At 39.4% G+C, this 19,204-nt stretch overlaps 1 protein-coding gene across 1 annotated transcript; it reads right to left on the reverse strand.

Moving 5' to 3' along the window:
- Positions 1-113: 113 nt before the first annotated feature.
- LOC110795150 (sorting nexin 2B) lies at positions 114-7,145 on the reverse strand. The gene is made up of 5 exons (XM_022000134.2): positions 5,936-7,145; positions 5,342-5,551; positions 2,931-3,191; positions 2,239-2,325; positions 114-437 (listed from the first exon to the last, which is right to left on the reverse strand). Exons 1-5 carry the CDS (start codon positions 6,917-6,919, stop codon positions 357-359), a joined length of 1,623 nt encoding a protein of 540 aa, XP_021855826.1. The 5' UTR covers positions 6,920-7,145; the 3' UTR covers positions 114-356.
- Positions 7,146-19,204: the final 12,059 nt, after the last annotated feature.

Raw genomic sequence — 19,204 nt, forward strand, 5'->3', positions numbered from 1 at the left:
GCTAAAACAAGTGACATAATCTAGAACAGAGAGGGTAACATTTTCTATCTGATCTCAGAATTTGCTGCTTCAAATTCAAATACAAAATCACAACAGCATGCGCAGTACAAATATACAAGTAAATGACTAGACTATAAAAACAACAGAACTTTGAAATATGGCGATACACAGCTTCAGCAACAGATTTGATCTCCAGACTTTCATCAAGATTAGTAAAAATGGATATCAGAGACCTCTCCAATAATTAGCTATGTACATAACTTTAAAATGGAGTTTTAAAAACAAACTAATTTGTTCTCAATTGTACATAAATTAGACTACAAAAACAACAGAGCAAAACTTTTACAGTATATACATCAACTAACATCATTCACGTAGCCTTTAGTTTCATCTGCAACCTTTTCCCAAACATTAGCCATCTTTTCCGCAAATCCTGCCTGCGAAAGCGAGTATTATTTGGTTAGTGTTTGGCAAACAGTTTTTGCAGCAAATACAAACAATTACATTTTCTACCACCATGTCTACGCGAGGAGAAATTCTGATTAGCTATGAGATTTGCAGGAGCTACAAAGTTTGCTTCTTCAAGCACTGTGCTGACACTTGGTACTAGTTTGAATTCTATCATATAACTTACATATAGGTTACAGATTCGCTTTGTAGGGTTTGGTGCAAGGAAGGAGAAGAGGGTGCTTTGACGAAATGCTATTATGGCAGTTTTGTGGTGTGTGGTTAGAGCGGAATGGTCATATTTTTAATGGTGTTGCTGTCCCACATGATCCACTGTGTATTGGCTTAGTTAACTTGTAGTTCTGATTTTAGGTCTCTTCCGACTTTCCGAGGACACCTTGTTCTCTTGGTGTACTTATTATTTCGATTGATCAGTTTTCTTAATACTTTTCTTCTTATACAGAAAAATCACTTACATATAAAATAGAGAAGACAAAATGCTAAATATCTAATGATTAGATTAGAAAAAAAGTGTCTTAACTTCCAATTGTGGAATTTTTTTGTATTACAACTATAATTGGGAACATTAGCACTTACATGGAGATCACAAATTCTTAGATTTAAAGGCTGATGTACAATAAATATTGTAAGGCCCCAGTAAACTTAAAATGCTTAAAAGTTAACCCGATATAAGGTAAAAGTTATCTATTTTTTGGTAATAAATTTTTTTTGTTTAAAATTTCTCTTCAAAATCACTAATAATGTGTATAAAGGTAACCATGTAATGTAACCCTTTAAAATGTTTACCATCAATTTTTTTTTCATAATATAAAAAGTTAATCAAAACATGTTAAAAGTTAACAAATTTTGGGTAAAAGTTACCCCGATGTACAATAAATTATTGTACACAGGATGCATGCAAGACCTTTTGCATGGAGATTGCTACAAGTTACCCACATAGTTACCAAATAAGACAAATTTAGATGTGGGTGAGCTGAACTGCACTAGATGTATTTTCTGTATCACCTATTATTGTTGAACAATCTACCATGATTACCCATATCATAAGTTATGAAAAATCTACCCTGATTATCCATATCATAATTTATTAAAAATCTACCCTGACTACCCATATCATATTATATTGAAGAGTACTCCCTCTCTAATTATAGAGACAACTTACACAAAAAATTAATGAAATTAATCCTCGCCAATATTATGTGGAGACATTTCACTATTTTGGTTCTGAAGCAAAATATAAAACCTCCTATTGAGGGGCCACCTCCACAGAGCAAACAAACTTTTTTCTCAAAACTGTAAGTATCTAGTTCCATTCACATTCAATTCTCATTTGCCCCAGCCCTTCCAGGACCCTCACTTAGGAATAAAACAAGCGGCTAAAGGCTTAGGAGAACCAATATGCAAACTTCGTATCATTGTATCTACCCAACAACAACAACAACAACAACATCAACATCCAAATTCCAGAGCCCCCGTCTCAAAAAGATACATAACCCCTAAAAGCATATCATCAGGAAAATGCATCTTAATTATACATCTAAGGCACTAAATTATCAGCATCTAAGGCACGCGATTCATAGTGCACATGTGGGATCAGATGCAGAAAGAGACATTTGTTCAACAATACCAAGTTGTAAAAATATATAGGATCATGATGCCACAATTATTAAGCTAACTAATTACTTGAAGGAAAATATACTTTATACATTAGTCACCAATTAACATCCCAGATGACTGTATATTGAAAGGTCAAGGGGCTGAGGAATGTACCTGATTTACAACAAAGCCCTTCAGCATGCTCAAAAAGTCTGCCCGTCTTTCCTTGTCTAGTCTAGCAAGTTCACTCCTGTTATTTTCCTGCACGAGTTCGCATATATTATACATGAAGTATAAAAAATTAATAAATGTGAAAGTATGCATTCCATTGTTCACTAGATTTTACTGAACTGAGATTATTATTTTTTTAATAAACTGAATTGTACTCATTCCCTAGTGTTTCTTTAATGTACTACGTATGAAGTTATTAGTTTAATGTTTATTTTAATACAGGTAAATGATTTTTAGTGAATAAAATGATTTCTATTGATAAGAGTGATAAGTGATTACAACAGGACCTGACTATAGGAAAGTGTGGATTCAACAACTACAACACGAATTCTTTTTTTTGGGTGTAGAGAGAGCCACAAAGGGCAAGGGCCGCAAGGCAACAAATGATGTAGACGGGATTCAATCCCAGGTCTTAGGTACCACCCCCTCAAGACTTTACCAACTAAGCTGGTTGGCATCCACACAACACGAATAATTATAACAAAGCATGTGCGCTGTTTAAACTTTAAACTTATCAAGATGGAGGCAGGGTATCCAAACACTGTTCTTAAATAGTGTTGGAGACGTACTGACAAACAAATATTCTCTGAACAAATAGAATTCACAGCCTGATAACATGAAAGCAACAAACCTACCTTGATCCTTTCATATTCCTTAACTGCACAACATTTAGCATCCTCAGTTGCTTTTATTGCTTCTTTCAGTTCTTCAATTTTCCGCATTCTGGAACTGTCACCCCCAAATATTTTGGACGAAGCAACTTCTAGTTTTTCAACTCGTAACTCTAAAGAAGATAGTTCAGATACGAGCGTTTGGACAGTCAACAAAGCATTTGAGCGGTCAGTAAAGGCATTGTCAACGGCTAACATCATCCCTAGATAGTCATGGAGCTTGTCCTGAAATAAATAAAACACCAATCATTAAGCTTGAGGACCGTACTGAAAATCCATATAAGAGCATAGGTAGATTCCTATTTACAAATAAATGCATAAGAGAATCTGAATCATCAGGAATAAACATTCGCTATGATATTTAAAAACATATGTATATGGAAACTGATGTCCAATAGTCCTACTTGGTACCCTTCAATATTTTAAGGTGTTGGAACTGGAACAGAACAGAGCCAGCACTGTGACGCTCTATAACTCGGGATTTTTCATTCCAAGGGGAAAGTAAAGAATGACATTTGTATACTAGTACATGTAAGCTGATAGCTTGCTGAGAAGCCGCTGGAGTGCTGGACGACTGCACTACTGCTTATAAATCATTTCAGTCCCAGGCATGCATGGATTGGGAGTCATTTATTAAGGGGGTAATAGAAGAAAAAATAAAGAGGATGAAGGTGGATGGAGGTGGTGGTAGATGAAATGAAGTACTGATTGTGTAATATGGAGATATTACCCAAGTTTTGGGGTTAAAAGTGTAAAACTTTAAAAGTACCTACTAACACGCAAGGGTAAAGTATTAACCCCAAAACGAGGGCAATAATTCCCTTTTCCACCTCCCACCTTGCATTATCACTACATCATCCCTTTGATCACCACCTAAGCTCATTTTCATTTTCTTATATTATCTTCATTACCCACTTATGCATTTGTTCCTATCTAAGAATGCCCTAAGAGATAAATTTGTTAAACAAACTGAATCATCTTGCAGTACTAATTCAATCATCGAATGCAGTTTGGTCAGCTCCAAAACACTGGACCCTTTTAGTTCCGTTTGGCACAAGTACTATGTGTGCAATTTTATTTAGCAAATGGGAAGTTGAAAACTGACTCACCAAAGCAGCATGCACTACAACAACATGATTTAATGCACATGCTTCGGAAACACCCCTACTACAGACAGACATCAAAATCCTTCTAATGGGGCTCCTATCTCGAGCCTCAACAAAATCATGTAAGACTATTTCGTCATCCCAAAGGTATAAGCATCAAACATTCAAATTCACTTTAGCAACCAAAAATGTGCATAACATATGAACACTGGAAGAGGAAATAAATCAATATACATTTTGTAACCCTAAAATCCAAAAGGTGAAAAATAATACTTGGTAAACCATTTAGAGAAGTAAATACTTCCTAGATTCTATACCAAATATTTGTAATACGCGTATTGTCTTCTTGAAATTCTACTCTTATGTGGAAAATGCCTATTTATTTAACAGAAGTAAACATCTCATCCTATATTTTATAACATCCTACGCGATCTTTAAAACTGAAACTCTTTACAAAGAGTTCACATGTCCTCAAAAACAAATATGAGCTAATCTTATAACTAAAAACCAAACACATCATCAATGAGGGCTTTGACTTAATGCTGTTATCCATTAGCAAACGTAAAACTTTCTCATTTCTTTTAGCAAAACCAAGAAATGTATTAGAAAACTATTGGTACAGACATGAACTGAGTATGCGTATAACTATTGATACGCAGTATAAGAAAATGGACCATCAGAATTCATAAGCAATACAATTAGAATTGAGCATATGTCGCAACTCAAAGAGCAAGAAACGACTTTGATGTTTAAAGTTTGACAATCAAACTCAAAAGATACACTCCGTAGAATTTATTATTTAATTTTGATGACAACCATCTCTAAGAACTTTATCAATCCTAGTGGAGATAACAACCAGCCACCACCCTCTCTACCCTAAAAAAAAGGTATGCCTTTGTTTGTCTCCTGTATAAACCCATTAGCCATCAACAGTTAAAATTTTGAATATACATTCAGACAATGACAAATTTACAAGTATGCCTTATGTGTCCTCATGAAGTTGTTATTGCTTGTATTCACCTTCACAATTTTCACACCCGTAAAACAGTATTGCTGTTTGACATCTTGTGAAACTATATCAGAAAACATACAAGAAGACATATACAATATCATTAATACTCAGTATACTCAGTATACGGAGTAATTATCAACTTGCATCCACTATCAGAAATGTAGCTAATCGGTAATCAACTAATATATAAGGTAAGAATGCATTCATGGACAAGAAAATCTGCCACAGATTATCATTACTAAAATGCAAATATTTACCAAATGTTTGACAGTCTGTGAATTCAGTTCACGATACAGCCTACTCGCTTTAACTGCAGCTGTCGCCATATTCTTCATGTCAGCTGCCCGTGTTCTTTGGCACTCGTAAATTGCTTCCTCGAACTCAAACTTTGTCATCTTAACGAAAACCAAACCCAACTCTCCCATCGTCTCACCAATATCTTGCTGTGCTTTCACTAGTGTTTCGGCCTAACAAAATAACATAACTACCCCACATAAAACACAATGTATACTCAAAACTTCTTAAAAGCTTACTTAACCAAGAGAGCAACTAAGAGGTTGCGTCATTGAACAAAGTAAGATGCACTTCTGCACGAAATTTCCAGTTCCAGTATAAAAGAACTGATTAGTTTGAACAAGTGAGCAACTTTATCCACTTATCACACACTCATATAGCTGCATTTTTTTCCATACTCAAACAGATTTTATTATGAAAATTAATATCAGTAAAATGTTTGATTTCTTAAACTAAAATTCTTTTAATTCGTGGGAAGTACTTTCTGTGCAACAAAAACTTCACTTAACGAATAAGATAATGATCATAATCACCCGAACAACTAATAAATTCGGTACCTGTTGAGATACATTGCTAAGTTGCACTTCAAGATCATTAAGTCTCTCTTTCTTCTCCAAGAATTCCTTATCCTCCTCAACAACTGTGGGCTTCACCCCACCCCAATCATTCGACACTGCCTGCCTTAACTCCTTAAACAACCTAAACAAATCCCGCCCACTTCTAGCAGGCTGAACCACCTCCTCAGTCGCCACCGTGGACTCCCCCATAAGCTGCCCTGGCAACTTCACCACTCCATCAAGCATCCTCGACGCTACATCCGTGGTCTTAACAAGAGGAAGCTTCCCTTCCACCTGCAAAAACACCTTAAACTCGTCGCTATTTCGGATAACAGGATGAGCCGATAATTTTTTCAAATACTTCTCAATGGCAACCCTCCTCTGCTCAACAAAATCATTCGTTTGCATCATTTGACTCTCCATTATACTCTTATCCGGCCTCAACGGGATAAAATACCCTCGAAACGCCTCCGCCAATCGCTCTGAAAGCGTAACTACCTCTCGGAACCTCCTCTTGACACTGAATTCAGTACCTCCAAACTCCGGCAAGTTCGTTCTAGTCGTAATCAAGTAAGTATAGTAAGAACCACTACCTGGAACCAATGAATTGGAAGCTTCTGGAACCTTCTCAGGATCCGACACCGAAATGTATATATACTCCGAATCCAACGACAGCGAGCTGCTCCGATCATGACCGTTAATTTCTCCGGCGACATCGGCATCCGCATCGAAGGATCGAAACATGGCGTCAGCGTACGACGGAGGTTCAAGGAACGAATTGAGTGACGAACGAGTCGGAGTTGGACTTTCGGCGGGAGAAACGTCAATGGCGGTGGTGGAGATCTCGGGAGGAGGAGAGAGAGGAGATTGAAAGGCGCCATTGAAAGATGAGTGCGAAGGTTGACGATGATGATCATTGAGAACTAAGTTATCCATTTGAGAGTGAGAATCTTCACCTTTTGAATCTTGATCGTGTCCCATCATTTTTCGAAACCCTAATTTTTCGGCAAATTTAGGGATTTGTTGACTAAAGAAGGCGACGATGATGATGAATTTGAGTGTAGGAGAGAGAAAACAAGAGTGGTTAGTAAAATTGGATCAGATCGATTATCGGTAGGACCGTAATTAGTTATTTGGTTTATACAAATTAATTTAATTCTGGATTTGTTTCAAGGATTTTTTTTTTATGTCTTGAGAAGAAAACAGTTGAAGTAAAATGAGAAACGCGAGGAACTTTTTTTGCCCTTTTTTTTTGGTTTCTAGTATGGTTTGACACTTTGACGTGGGAAGAGAAATTTTATTGGTACAACTTGGCATGTTTTTGCCAGGTGGATAGATGGCATTTACGTTTAGCAACGGGTCAGGTCGAGTTTTTTAGATTTTACAAACTCCATATCCGACCAACATGGCAACATCTATATAGACTTGTATTTTTTTTTTCTTTTTTAAAAAAGGGACAAGACTCGAATTTTATTTATCGTTTTTTCATAAAATGCCCCTGAGGTTTCATGAAATTTACCAAATACTCATGCGTGTTTCAAATCACATAATATACACCTATTTTTTCATATTGTTCACCAATTACCCATATTTTGACTTTCCGTTAGTCCTCAGTTAACTCATGTTTATAATTTACCAAATGCACCTATTTATAAACTTTTTGCACAATATACACCTATCTGTAAACTTGTTTGCCCCAAAAACCCAAACTGCTTTTAAACTGCAGAATTTGAATGTAACGACTAGTTTGCATTTCTAATTTTCCTAGCAGTGAAATAGAGCAGTTTGTAACAAATTTCTAGCAATAAACATGGATTATATTTCGTAAAAGTTGATTAATTTGCATAGTTGCTTTACAAAAACTCTGATTGCCATTGTGATATGAGTGTTTTATATAGAGTTCTACCCCCGTCCCTTAGTACTTTTATGCATCAAATGAGCTCTTAGGAGCCGTTTTTAGTACTAATCTGTGTTATTGAGTGTGCCTTGAGTTTCAGGATTACTTAGTGAGAAATTGGCCTTTTGAGGCTCGTTTCATGGTGATATGGGCCACTACACGATCCCGAGGAAGTTCGGGATGACTATCGTCGATATTCGGGAGCCTTAGATGCTTATGGTTGAGCCCCGGAAGTTAGACTCGGTGTTATGGGCGAAAAATGATGCTTTTTGCAAATTGCCCTTTGAGCGGAGGGCGGAATGAGAAGACCGGGAGAAGAAAAAGGAATCTGGAGCTTTCAACACGCGCCCGATCGGGCGATCATTCTGGGCGCTGTTCTGGGCATTTTGCAACCGCCCGATCGGGCGGAATTTGGCCCGATCGGGCCGACTATCGAGCAGAATGCCCGATCGGGCAACCTTTCGCCCGATCGGGCGACGTCAACCTGATGCGGTTTTTCGCGTGCTTTGTTTCCGGTTTTGGGCTATATTTTGGACAACCTATAAATACTAGCCCCTTTTATTTTTCGGGAGATATTATTTCCCTTAGTCTAAACACTTAGTTTATTTCTCTTACTTAGTATTCTCTCAATTTGTTTCAACACTTAGTTTTTAATTTCAATCAAAATTTAAGCTTTCATTATTCGTTGTTCTTCATTTAGGTATTGATTCTTACTTTGATTTATTATTTTGCTTTAATCATGTTTTCAATAGTATTAATTGCTTTGTTTGTTGTTAATATGAGTGAGTAGTCAATTACCTAGGGTTTGGGGATCCATGAATTAATATGAAGGGATGATTGAATGTTGATTGATTGTTGGTATTATGGTTAATTCCTATTGATTGGTTTTATTTACTATGCAATTAGATTTGTGCAGGTTTAATTGTATTAGTCAAGCAATATCAAGTTAAGATTCGAGAGATGCAGTTTGATGTTTGGGCTTGTGTCAATAGGTATAATTGGAATTAATACATAGCGAGAGCCCGTTAATTCTGAGTCTATGATTAGTATCGATTCGAGAGAGCATGCTAGTCTAATTAACTGTTTTATTGATTGTTATCGATTGTTTATCATCCTGGATTGTTGTTCATTGGTGAACCTATGCCCTAGATCTTTTAATATCTGAATTCCCTTTTGTTTTATTACTGTCGTAGTTTTAATACGATCAACCAAACTCTTGTTCGCAATAGTCTAGATTTTATTCTTAGTAATAGAAAGAACTGTGTTTCCCTGTGGATTCGATCTTGACTTCCCTTGCTACCTAGCTAGATATTTTAGGTTTATCTTTGATTAGGTGATACGACTTAAGCCTGTCAAATTTTGGCGCCGTTGCCGGGGAAACGGTTTTATTTTCTGTTATTAATTGTTTATTCTAGATTATTGTTTGTTACTTCTCAAGGAACTCCCGTTCCTTGATATCGGATCTCACGACTGTTTGTTAGTTTTGCTTGTTTATGCCCAGGACTGTAGATACTAGCGATCTTACTCCATTTGATCCTGAACCTAAACGGACCTTCCGTAGACGGCGTAGATTCATCGAACAGTTGAGAGACTATTCTGACTCTGAATCCGACCATCTGATTGGCGATCTATTTCACACAGATTCAGAGATAGGTGACGAGACAGTAGAACCAAGGCTTACAGACTATTCTAAGCCAAGTCTGTCTGTGTTTCCCAAGGCGATCATGCCTTCTATTGTGGCTGAGAGTTTCAAGATTGAACCCGCATTGATAAATATGATTGAGAGGCACCAATTTGGTGGGGAAGCAGGTGAAGACCCAAATCTTCACATTTAATCCTTCATCCAATACTGCTCTACGCCTCTACCATCAAGCAAAAGGGATTGACTCCAGAGCAGATTATGGAGATGCTTTTCTCATTCTCTCTGAGTGGGAAGGCAAAGTTGTGGATTAACGGACTCAACCGAGCAGCTATAAAAATCACTGATTGGAATTCTCTGGCTCTTGCTTCCTATGTGAAATATTTCCCGCCTGAGAAGACAACCCGTCTGAGGAGCTAGATCATTTTTATCACACAACGGGCTGACGAGAGTTTGTTTGAAGTCTGGGAAAGCATGGTCTACAACCGTGGTTCTTGATCCAACAGTTTTACAACGGTCTGGGTAACGATTCTAGACTTATTCTGGATTCTGCTGCTAGTGGGAGATTTATGCAACTTCATGTATCTAGAGCTTTGGAGGTGATTGAGGAGATGGCTATCCATAATGCCCAATATGGGAATCCTAGAGGCCTTGCTAACAAGGGTGGTAAGCATGAGATGAATTATATTGAACAACTTACTGCTCAGCTGACCGCCCTACATTACAAACTTGATAATATGCAAACTACATCATCTCAATCCACCCAACATGCTAGTGTCGCTGCAATGAGTGCCCAATTCGTGAATGTTTGTGATAGTTGTGGGGTGCAGGGTCACTATGCACAGGAATGTAGGAGCTCTATTGAACAATGTAACGCATTCCAGTCCTACAAGCAGAATAATCCGTACTCAAATTCTTACAACGAGGGGTATATAAACAATCCCCTACTATCATACAAGAGTACTAATATTCAGAACCCCCATTAGGTTCAACACCCCCCACCACCAAAAACAATCATACCAACCGCGGAGTAACTACAACCAAAAGTCTAGTGGACCGCCTGGGTTCCCTAGACAACACACATCACCTCCACCACCACAACCTCAACCCACACAGTCTGATCTTATGCTTGTAGAGATGAGGAACATGATGTTGCAGATGCAGAAGTCTCTGAGTGAAAAGGATGCTAAAATTGATGCTCTTGCCGTCCATAACAAGATCATTGATACACAGTTGGCACAAATGGCTACTACTCTTGCAGGGAGACCCCAAGGTCATCTCCCTTCACAGCCTGAGAATAGAGAGACTGTAAATGCTATCACTTTGCGGAGTGGATATGAGTATGATGGACCACCTATGACTATTGAAGGAAATGTTGAAGCATCTGTCAGTGATGTTGTGCTAGAAGAAGGCGAGAAGGTGGTCAAGGAGAAGGAAGCTAGCACAAAGGTAGAAAAGAAAGTTGAGATACAAGTCTCACCTATCAAACTTCCCTTCCCTCGCCGCCAGCTTAAGAACAAGCTAGACAAGCAGTTTGGTAAGTTCTTAGAAGTGGTAAAGAACCTGCAGGTAATAGTTCCCTTCACCGAACTAATTACTCAAGTACCTGCATATGCTAAATACATGAAAGACATCTTGACTAGAAAGAGAGCATTCAGTGAGGTGGGTACTGTTGCATTTACTGAAGAGTGCAGTGCCTTGCTACAAAATAAATCTCCACCCAAGTTGAAGGACCCTGGGAGTTTCTCTATCCCATGTAACATTGGCAATCTTTTTATTGACAAAGCTTTATGCGATTTAGGTGCCAGTGTTAGTGTCATGCCCCTATCTATATGCACTAAATTGAACATGGGTGATTTAAAAGTTACCAACATAACTCTACAAATGGCTGACCGATCTGTAAAATACCCCCTTGGTGTTCTAGAAGACGTGCATGTTAGAGTAGGTAAATTTTTTATTCATGTTGACTTTGTTGTGTTGGACATGGAAGAGGACAGACAGATTCCCATTATATTAGTTAGACCCTTCCTACACACTGCAGGGGCAGTCATTGATGTCAAAAATGGCAAGCTGACTTTAAATGTGGGGGATGAAAAAGTTACCTTCAATTTAACCCATGTTGTTAAGGGTCCCATGATAGAGGAGTCATGTTGTGGTGTAAATGTGTCTAATGATTATTTTAATGATAAACTGACTCACACTACCTCTAACGACTCTTCGGAGAAAGCACATGTTTCGAATTGCTTTGCAGGTGGAGGTGACCTGAGCATCAACTCCTTAGCATGGACTCAAAAAAGGGTAAGACTTGATGACTCTGTGACCCAAAAGGCCGAAGACTCTGTCAATGGTGGGCACCGTATTCATGATCGGGGTCGCAATTTTTCACCTTCTGCGCTACATAGCTCATCCAAGGCAACTGATTCGATACCAGATGGCACCATCTTTGGTGCCCCCAATCGATAATTTGTCATAACCCTTATCCCCTTTTCGTTTCTGCACCGTAAATTGGGATTGTGTAATTGGGACATTGCATCAATCTAGCTTGGGGATGAGTACTTCACTATCCATTTACCGCTTTTTAGTGTTCTCTATTTTTCTTTTTTTTTCTTTTTTTTTCTTTTGTGTGTTTTTAGTGTAATTCTTTTCTTTGGTGTGTGTTTTAGTGTAGTTTATGGTATTGGAGGGGTGAGAAGAGGAAATTTTACTGTATGGGTGTTTAGTAGTGTGCAGGTCTAAGGCTCCAAGTTCGAAAAGCTTAAACGGAGTACTTTGCAAACCGCCCGGTGGAGATCGGGTGAGGCTTGCCCGATCCGGCGCGTACTGAAAGAAGAAAAGAAGTCCACAATCGCCCGACCGGGCGAATGTTGCCCGATCGACCTGTTTGGCGAGTAAAATGCCCGATCGGGAGAATTTCCGCTCGATCGGGCGATTGGTGATGACGTCACTTGGATGTTCGAGGATGAAATCTGGGTTGGAGAAGATGTTCTGGCAGCTTTTTGCAATAGCCCGATCCGGATCGGGCGAGGTCCGCCCGATTGGGCGCGCATCAATTGATTCGAAATGTTCTTATTTCGCCCGATCAGGCAGTGGGGCGGGTCGCGATTTTCACGGGTCTTAAGCCACGGTTCTCCTTCCTCCTTTCATTCTATTCTTCATCTTCATCTCCAATTCTCTCTCTTCCTCCATTAAACCCCAAACACCAAAACCTTCACACCCTCATAACTCCTTCATTCCTCCACCAAATTCATAACACTTTACATCAAACTCATCCTCTCACCACCCTCTACAACCTCCACCCATTTAATTTCATCTTCCTCCACTCTCCATAAAAAACCCAATTTTCTCCAAAAACCCCAAAAATCACAAAAACTCAGATCTTCACCTTTTACCATGACTAACCGACCCAAGAGGACTTGCACCATCACAGCAAGGAACCAACAAGAGACTTCCACAAGCCAGGCTCGTCAGCCATCACCATCACCGCCGCCGCCCCAGTTCGAATCTGACCCGGACTTTCCGGGAATCATCATTACTACGGAGTGGCAACGGGATAGACTCGCCCACCTCAAAAAGAGGAAGGTATTCCTACTCGATTTATTTGTCAGAAATCATTGCATGAGATGGGAATTGAAACTGATGTAAAAAGGGTGTTCAAATCCAGACAACCTAGATTGTGTCAAAGGAGATGATCCCGTCAAGTCATCACACACATCACAGTCCCGATCCCAATAGTAGAGCAACACGTCCACTGGTCGGAGAGCTCCATCGTTCCCTCCAGATAGACCAATATCAACCTCTTTCCGCGCCAAGATCCCAGACCAATAACAAACATCAACAAAGGTATCCCAAACCACATTGTGCCGATGTTTAATACCCACGATGCCGGCACATGACACCGCATGATCACCAAAGATGTCTCCCAAAAACACCCTGGAGCAAGCAGAACATGGAGCCGTAACAAAGAACAAAGGAACCCCCAACCGGTAACACAACACACATCGGTAAGCCTTAGTATTCATCATCTGTCTCAAACCTGATATGGGGACTGCACGAAGCCAAGAAGAGGTGTGATCTCCCTGCTGCGATTTCCACAACGCCAACTGTCGAGAAGATAAAGAGAAGGTGGATTCTGCAGATGTGGTAACCTTTGTGAAATACATATCTGGCAATTTCTTCATGAGTTTATGGGCAGCAACCTCACTAGGGTTTCTCAGAATGTCATACTCCACCGTTCTACTAAATAGACTCAACGCATCTTCAAATGCTCGACAAGGACCAACAATATCAGCATGCCGTAGAAGCTTTGTCTGCAAACCAAAAGACTGCAATCGAGAAGCAAGAAAAGCATAATGACGAACATCACCTGCGGAATAAACACCAAGTCCGCCAAAACAAAAAGGTAAGGTGGCAAGTCGCCACTGCCAATCGCGAAAGCCAGGCCCCGAAGCAGTAACAATACGCTCCAAGGAAGATCGAAGAGTCTCATAGAAAGTGCGCCGAGCCGCCTCAAAAATACCAGGAGGAAAAGTACGCAAAGCAAAGTAGAGTTTAGAAACTTCGGTACATGCCCTAAGTAACAATAGCTCACACTGAGAATCACCAAACTGAGCAACCTTATCCATAAGCCTAATGGTCTTGGTCATCCTCTGCATCACAAGCTCACCACTGAAAACTGGTTTGGAACTAGCGGGACCACCAAGAAACTTAACAACATGCAAAGGACGAGCAATGTTAGGGTGAAATACTCTCACAAGCCTGCTTCGAGGGCCCTCTGTAGGCCAAAAAAACCTCGGTCTTCTCCACGTTAAGATGTAACCCGAGACAAGGCATGTCCTCCATAATCAACTGCAGAACCTTCCCCACCACCAAGGTGTCACCAATAATAGCGTCGTCATCCAAATATCATGCCCGAAGGCATACATCAAAAGCGTCCCTGATTTTACAGATCAGGGGTTGTAAAACCAAAGCAGAGAGCAGAGGACCAAGGGGATCACCCTGCTGCACCCCCTGAGACGACCATAACGTGTGCTCCCCATAATACAATCTGGCTGGAGTAGAGTAGCAGAATTCAACCCATCGCGAAATGCCCGGACAACGAAGGTGAACTTCACGTAACATAGCCCCTCGATCAACTAAATTGAAGGAATTTTGAAAATCCACCAACAACATTGAAAGACCCACATCAGAACCCCGATTCTCAATCAACCGGTTCACAACATGAAGAATTTCCTCACCACCCGCAGATGCCCCGACACCAAATTGAAGACCATCAAAATAACTTCCCAAAAACGGACCAACTATAACAGCACCAACCTTCGAAACCAGACATCACCAAACAGTACCCACAACAATGGGACAAATACCACCACCGGGCTTGACAAGAGGTGTGAGGGGAGCACTAGCAACATACTCTCCCAAACGCATAGGACATTTCACAACTAAAAAGATATTAACCACCCAAGAAATGGAGTCAACTAACTCATCTGAAACAGCCACAACAACACCACTCAAACAATCCATAAGGTGCTGAGCTCGCAAATCGTCCCTCCCACAAGATGTGCCACGTGGAAAACTCCTAATCCGGTCCAAAACAACAGCAGAAGTAGCCATGAGATGATGGTGATCAACATGAATATCAGGCAAGGACGGAGCTGGAGAAGAAGGGTGTTTTAACTGTAAATCCGCAAGAGTGGCCTTATTATAAGGCGCAACGCCAGAAGAAGAAAGAACACGAACTGCAGCAATGTAATGGCCATCAAAAAATCTTCCTACGACACTGCTTGATATTACACTCTGAAAAATCAAGATCCTCATCAGCATCCATCAAAGTAGGGGATCCAGCTGCCAAAGCTTCCCGCAAAAGCAACATACTACCACCCGACTCACTCCAAGTACGAATAGCATTAGCAATTCTCTCTTCCTGTCGTTGCCGCCTAACGGCATATGAGCACCCGCGATTACTCCTCGGACTAAAGTTCCTAAGGATACAAAGAGGCAACACGAGAAGACTAACCCAACAAGAGATATCGTCAGGCTTGCAAATCACCTTATCAAGCGCGCCTTTCAATACCCGGGAAAAACCCAAACGATATTTAGGAGGGATGGATTTCACAGTGCAAAGACGTGTAGAAAGCAATCTATCAAGAAGAGTGACGGTAAAACCACAATCCTGTTCTTGCACCGTAGTATCCATGTGAACATCAGATGCAAGTGACGGTTTAGAAAGACCATAGATAAAAAAAATCGAACAACACCATCCCCAACATCAGTCAGAGCCACAAAATCAGCACCATGACGACATTTAGAATGAAGAGAATGCGTCTTAAAATAATCCCCACAAAGCCAAATCCCCATAGAGCGGAAGGTCAACTCAGCCTCAGTAAAAATAGCCAAGTCAGTGGTTAGAGAATGTCGTGTGAATACTTGGAAATCAACCTTACAATGACGATCACGAAGATGAGTTATCAAAGAGCTCTTAGTAAGTCCATTCCCCCCGTCATCTTGACACCCATTAAGACCCATAAACGGACAATGAAAACGCATGACATCTGCAGGCATTATGGACAAATGGACAAAAGGACAATGGATTTTGAACTCCAACACCACTTCCAATCGCCACACAATACAACCACACTATGCATCCACACCACTCAATAATGGCCACCACAACAACACCAAAAAGCAACACCAACGCACCCACGTTACTCACAACACACAAGCTGCCGCTGCCGGCCAATACTCCACACTACCGAAGAACTCCAAACTGCCGGAAACTGAACGCCTGAATCTGAAACTGAACGCACGAAACTGCCGGAAACTGAACGCCGAAACCTGAAACTGATTTCGTCACAAACTGCCCAAAAACTGCCCTATAGCTGGCACACTTGAAGCCTATATGGCCGCCGCCTGTACCACCGAAAAACGCCCGAAAACCCCTACCAGAATAACCGCTTGAAAAATCGCTTGAAATTCTAGAGTTCCACCGAAAAACCTCTTGAAAAACCACCCGGAACCGCCTGCAATCACCTGAAACCGTCGAAACCTGCGTCGTTTAACCGCCTGTATCCACCCGAATCCTTCGTCGGAACAACTAACGCCGATCAAACAAACACGAACCTGATCAAACAAACAATGTGGAAACTACACCCTGCTCACGAAATTAAACACCACCGCTTGAACCTGAATACCGTGGTCAATCCTGATCACCGACGCCTGACCCTGGACACCGTCGCCTGATCCTTGACCACCGACGCCTGACCCAGTCCCCCGGATTATGGACGTTGAAGATGCCCTAAACTCCCATAATCGCACCCTAATCGCCTAATAAAGGTTTATTATTATTATTATTATTATTATTATTATTATTATTATTATTATTATTATTATTATTATTATTATTATTATTAAAAATCAAATGCTAACAAAGTCAAACATTATTATTATTATTATTATTATTATTATTATTATTATTATTATTATTATTATTATTATTATTATTATTATTATTATTATTACTATTATTATTATTATTATTACTATTATTATTTATTACGAGTATTTATTGTTCCCTCCGTCCCTTAATACTCGCACCGGTTTGACCGGTGCGGAGTTTAAGACACTTAAATTGACTTATTAATTTAATGGGTGGTATTTGATAGTGGGGTTATTTTTCTAATATAGTTAGTGGGAAATGTGTAAGGAGGTAATGGGGGTGTGAATTTCTAAATGATTTTTTTGTAAGAGGTGGGTTAGTAGGTAAGTCTGAGAAATAATATAATACGGAGTACTAGATTAGATCTCGTGCATGCACGGATTATGAACAATTTTTAACAAAATATTTAACCGAATATCCCCAAACTACTGCATAATTGTAAAATTTTGAATATACTCTTTTAATTGTATTCATATAATATGAATATTATATGTGTAATATGCTAATGTGATTATTATATCGAGTAAATATGTTTTTCATATTAACATTACCGATTTGACTAAAACATTACCAAAAAATATTTAGCAAAATTATTATTACGTACTCCCTCTGTTCCATAATGTTCCTCATGTTTACTATTCATATGGTCAAATTTTAAAAACTTTGACCGTAATTAATAGTATGATTAAGAGCATAAATATTAACTTGTGGTATATCATTGGATTCGTTTCAATATAAATTTTCTAAATATAATTTTTTTATAACTTTTACTAATGCGAAATTAAAACTATTAAAGGTCAAAGTAGTGCATTGGAGACCGCACATAATGGAAAAGTGAGGAACATTATGGAACGGAGGGAGTAGTATCTATTAAATCCATAATTTATAAACTAATATTTTTTCATAAATAAATACTTTATAAAAAGGATAGAGAATTAAAAATAAAATAAAACAGATTTTTTTAGGAAAAATGATTTTTGGAGGGAAAATTTTGCACCAGGAAATGACACGTGTCATTCCTGGTGTCTGTTTTAGTATAAAGTAATAGATGGTAAAAAAATTCCATTCATAGAAGAAGTGCAAGTATTAAGGGACGACCCGAAAAGAAAAGTGGTGCGAGTATTAAAGGACGGAGGGAGTATTTATTACTTATTTCAATTAAGTTCAGCTCAAAGAAGCAGGACCTAATACATCTCTATTATATAAGCCAGCTCCTGAGGTTATTTTAGTAACTTAACTTTTCGTGTCCACTTGCAAAAAGACAAAAACACCCTCCATTAGTTGTAAATCGTTGGTACTCCGTACTCGCTTGCTGTGCCTCCATCCCCTCTCATTTTTCTCTCTCCTCACTTTTCCCCCACCAAAAGAAAACCCTAACCCTAGAAACGACGGCGTCCCAATCGCCTCCCTCCTCAATCGCTTCCCATCGCCGGCCTTGCATCGCCTCCCATCGTCGAATTTCTATGGTTACATTTCCTCGCCGCCGTCCCTCACCAAATCGCGTCCCAAAGCAGCGTTAAGGTAGTTTTTTGCGTTTTTTTCCTCTCTCTCTCTGTCTTTAGCTGAAGAATCATGAGTTTTAATTGGTTTTTTAAGGTTTTGTATTTTCCGATAATCGGAACCCACCATTCACCAAATTCGTGGCCAATTTCAGATCCCTCGATTACCTTCGTTTCATCACTATTACCGGCGTTTCTGTCATCATCGGCGCAGGATGCGACGGCGGAGGGGAAACGGGGGTTGCCACGGTGAAGATGACGGCGGGGACAGCTTCGGTGCAGAAGAGTAAAGAGAGTGAGGGTGTTGGAGTGGTGATGATGAAGAAGGTGAAAAGAGAAAGAGGACGGTCTACTGCTAAAGATTGGAAAATGCCGCCTTCTACTGCCGGGAAGTGTAGTTCCAGGTTGTTCTTTCTCCTCTGTGATTTAAATTATTTTGTTTTTATTTTTTAAAATTATGATACTGAAAACTATTTGTTGTATTTGAATTACTCATTTAATTGGGTGTTTTTTCAGGGTTCTTCTCTTTGGTAATTTTTTTGATTTTGATGGAGTTTGTATTGTACTGCAACTATTTGTTGTATTTGTGTATTGCAGGTATTGATTTTTTGAATGAATTTAGTTGTTGAATTAATTTTCTACAATTTTGAATTAATTTAGTTATTGAATTAATTTGTCGAATTGATTAATAATGCTCATTAAAAATCTGTCGAATTTTTGATGCATACATGCCAACAGAACCAAGAAGGTCGGTATTGTCAGGAAATAAGGTGAGTTCTGATGTGGTGATGTATGTGACAAT

The sequence above is a fragment of the Spinacia oleracea genome, chromosome 1 (genome assembly GCF_020520425.1).
Source record: "Spinacia oleracea cultivar Varoflay chromosome 1, BTI_SOV_V1, whole genome shotgun sequence".
Lineage (NCBI taxonomy): Eukaryota > Viridiplantae > Streptophyta > Magnoliopsida > Caryophyllales > Amaranthaceae > Spinacia > Spinacia oleracea.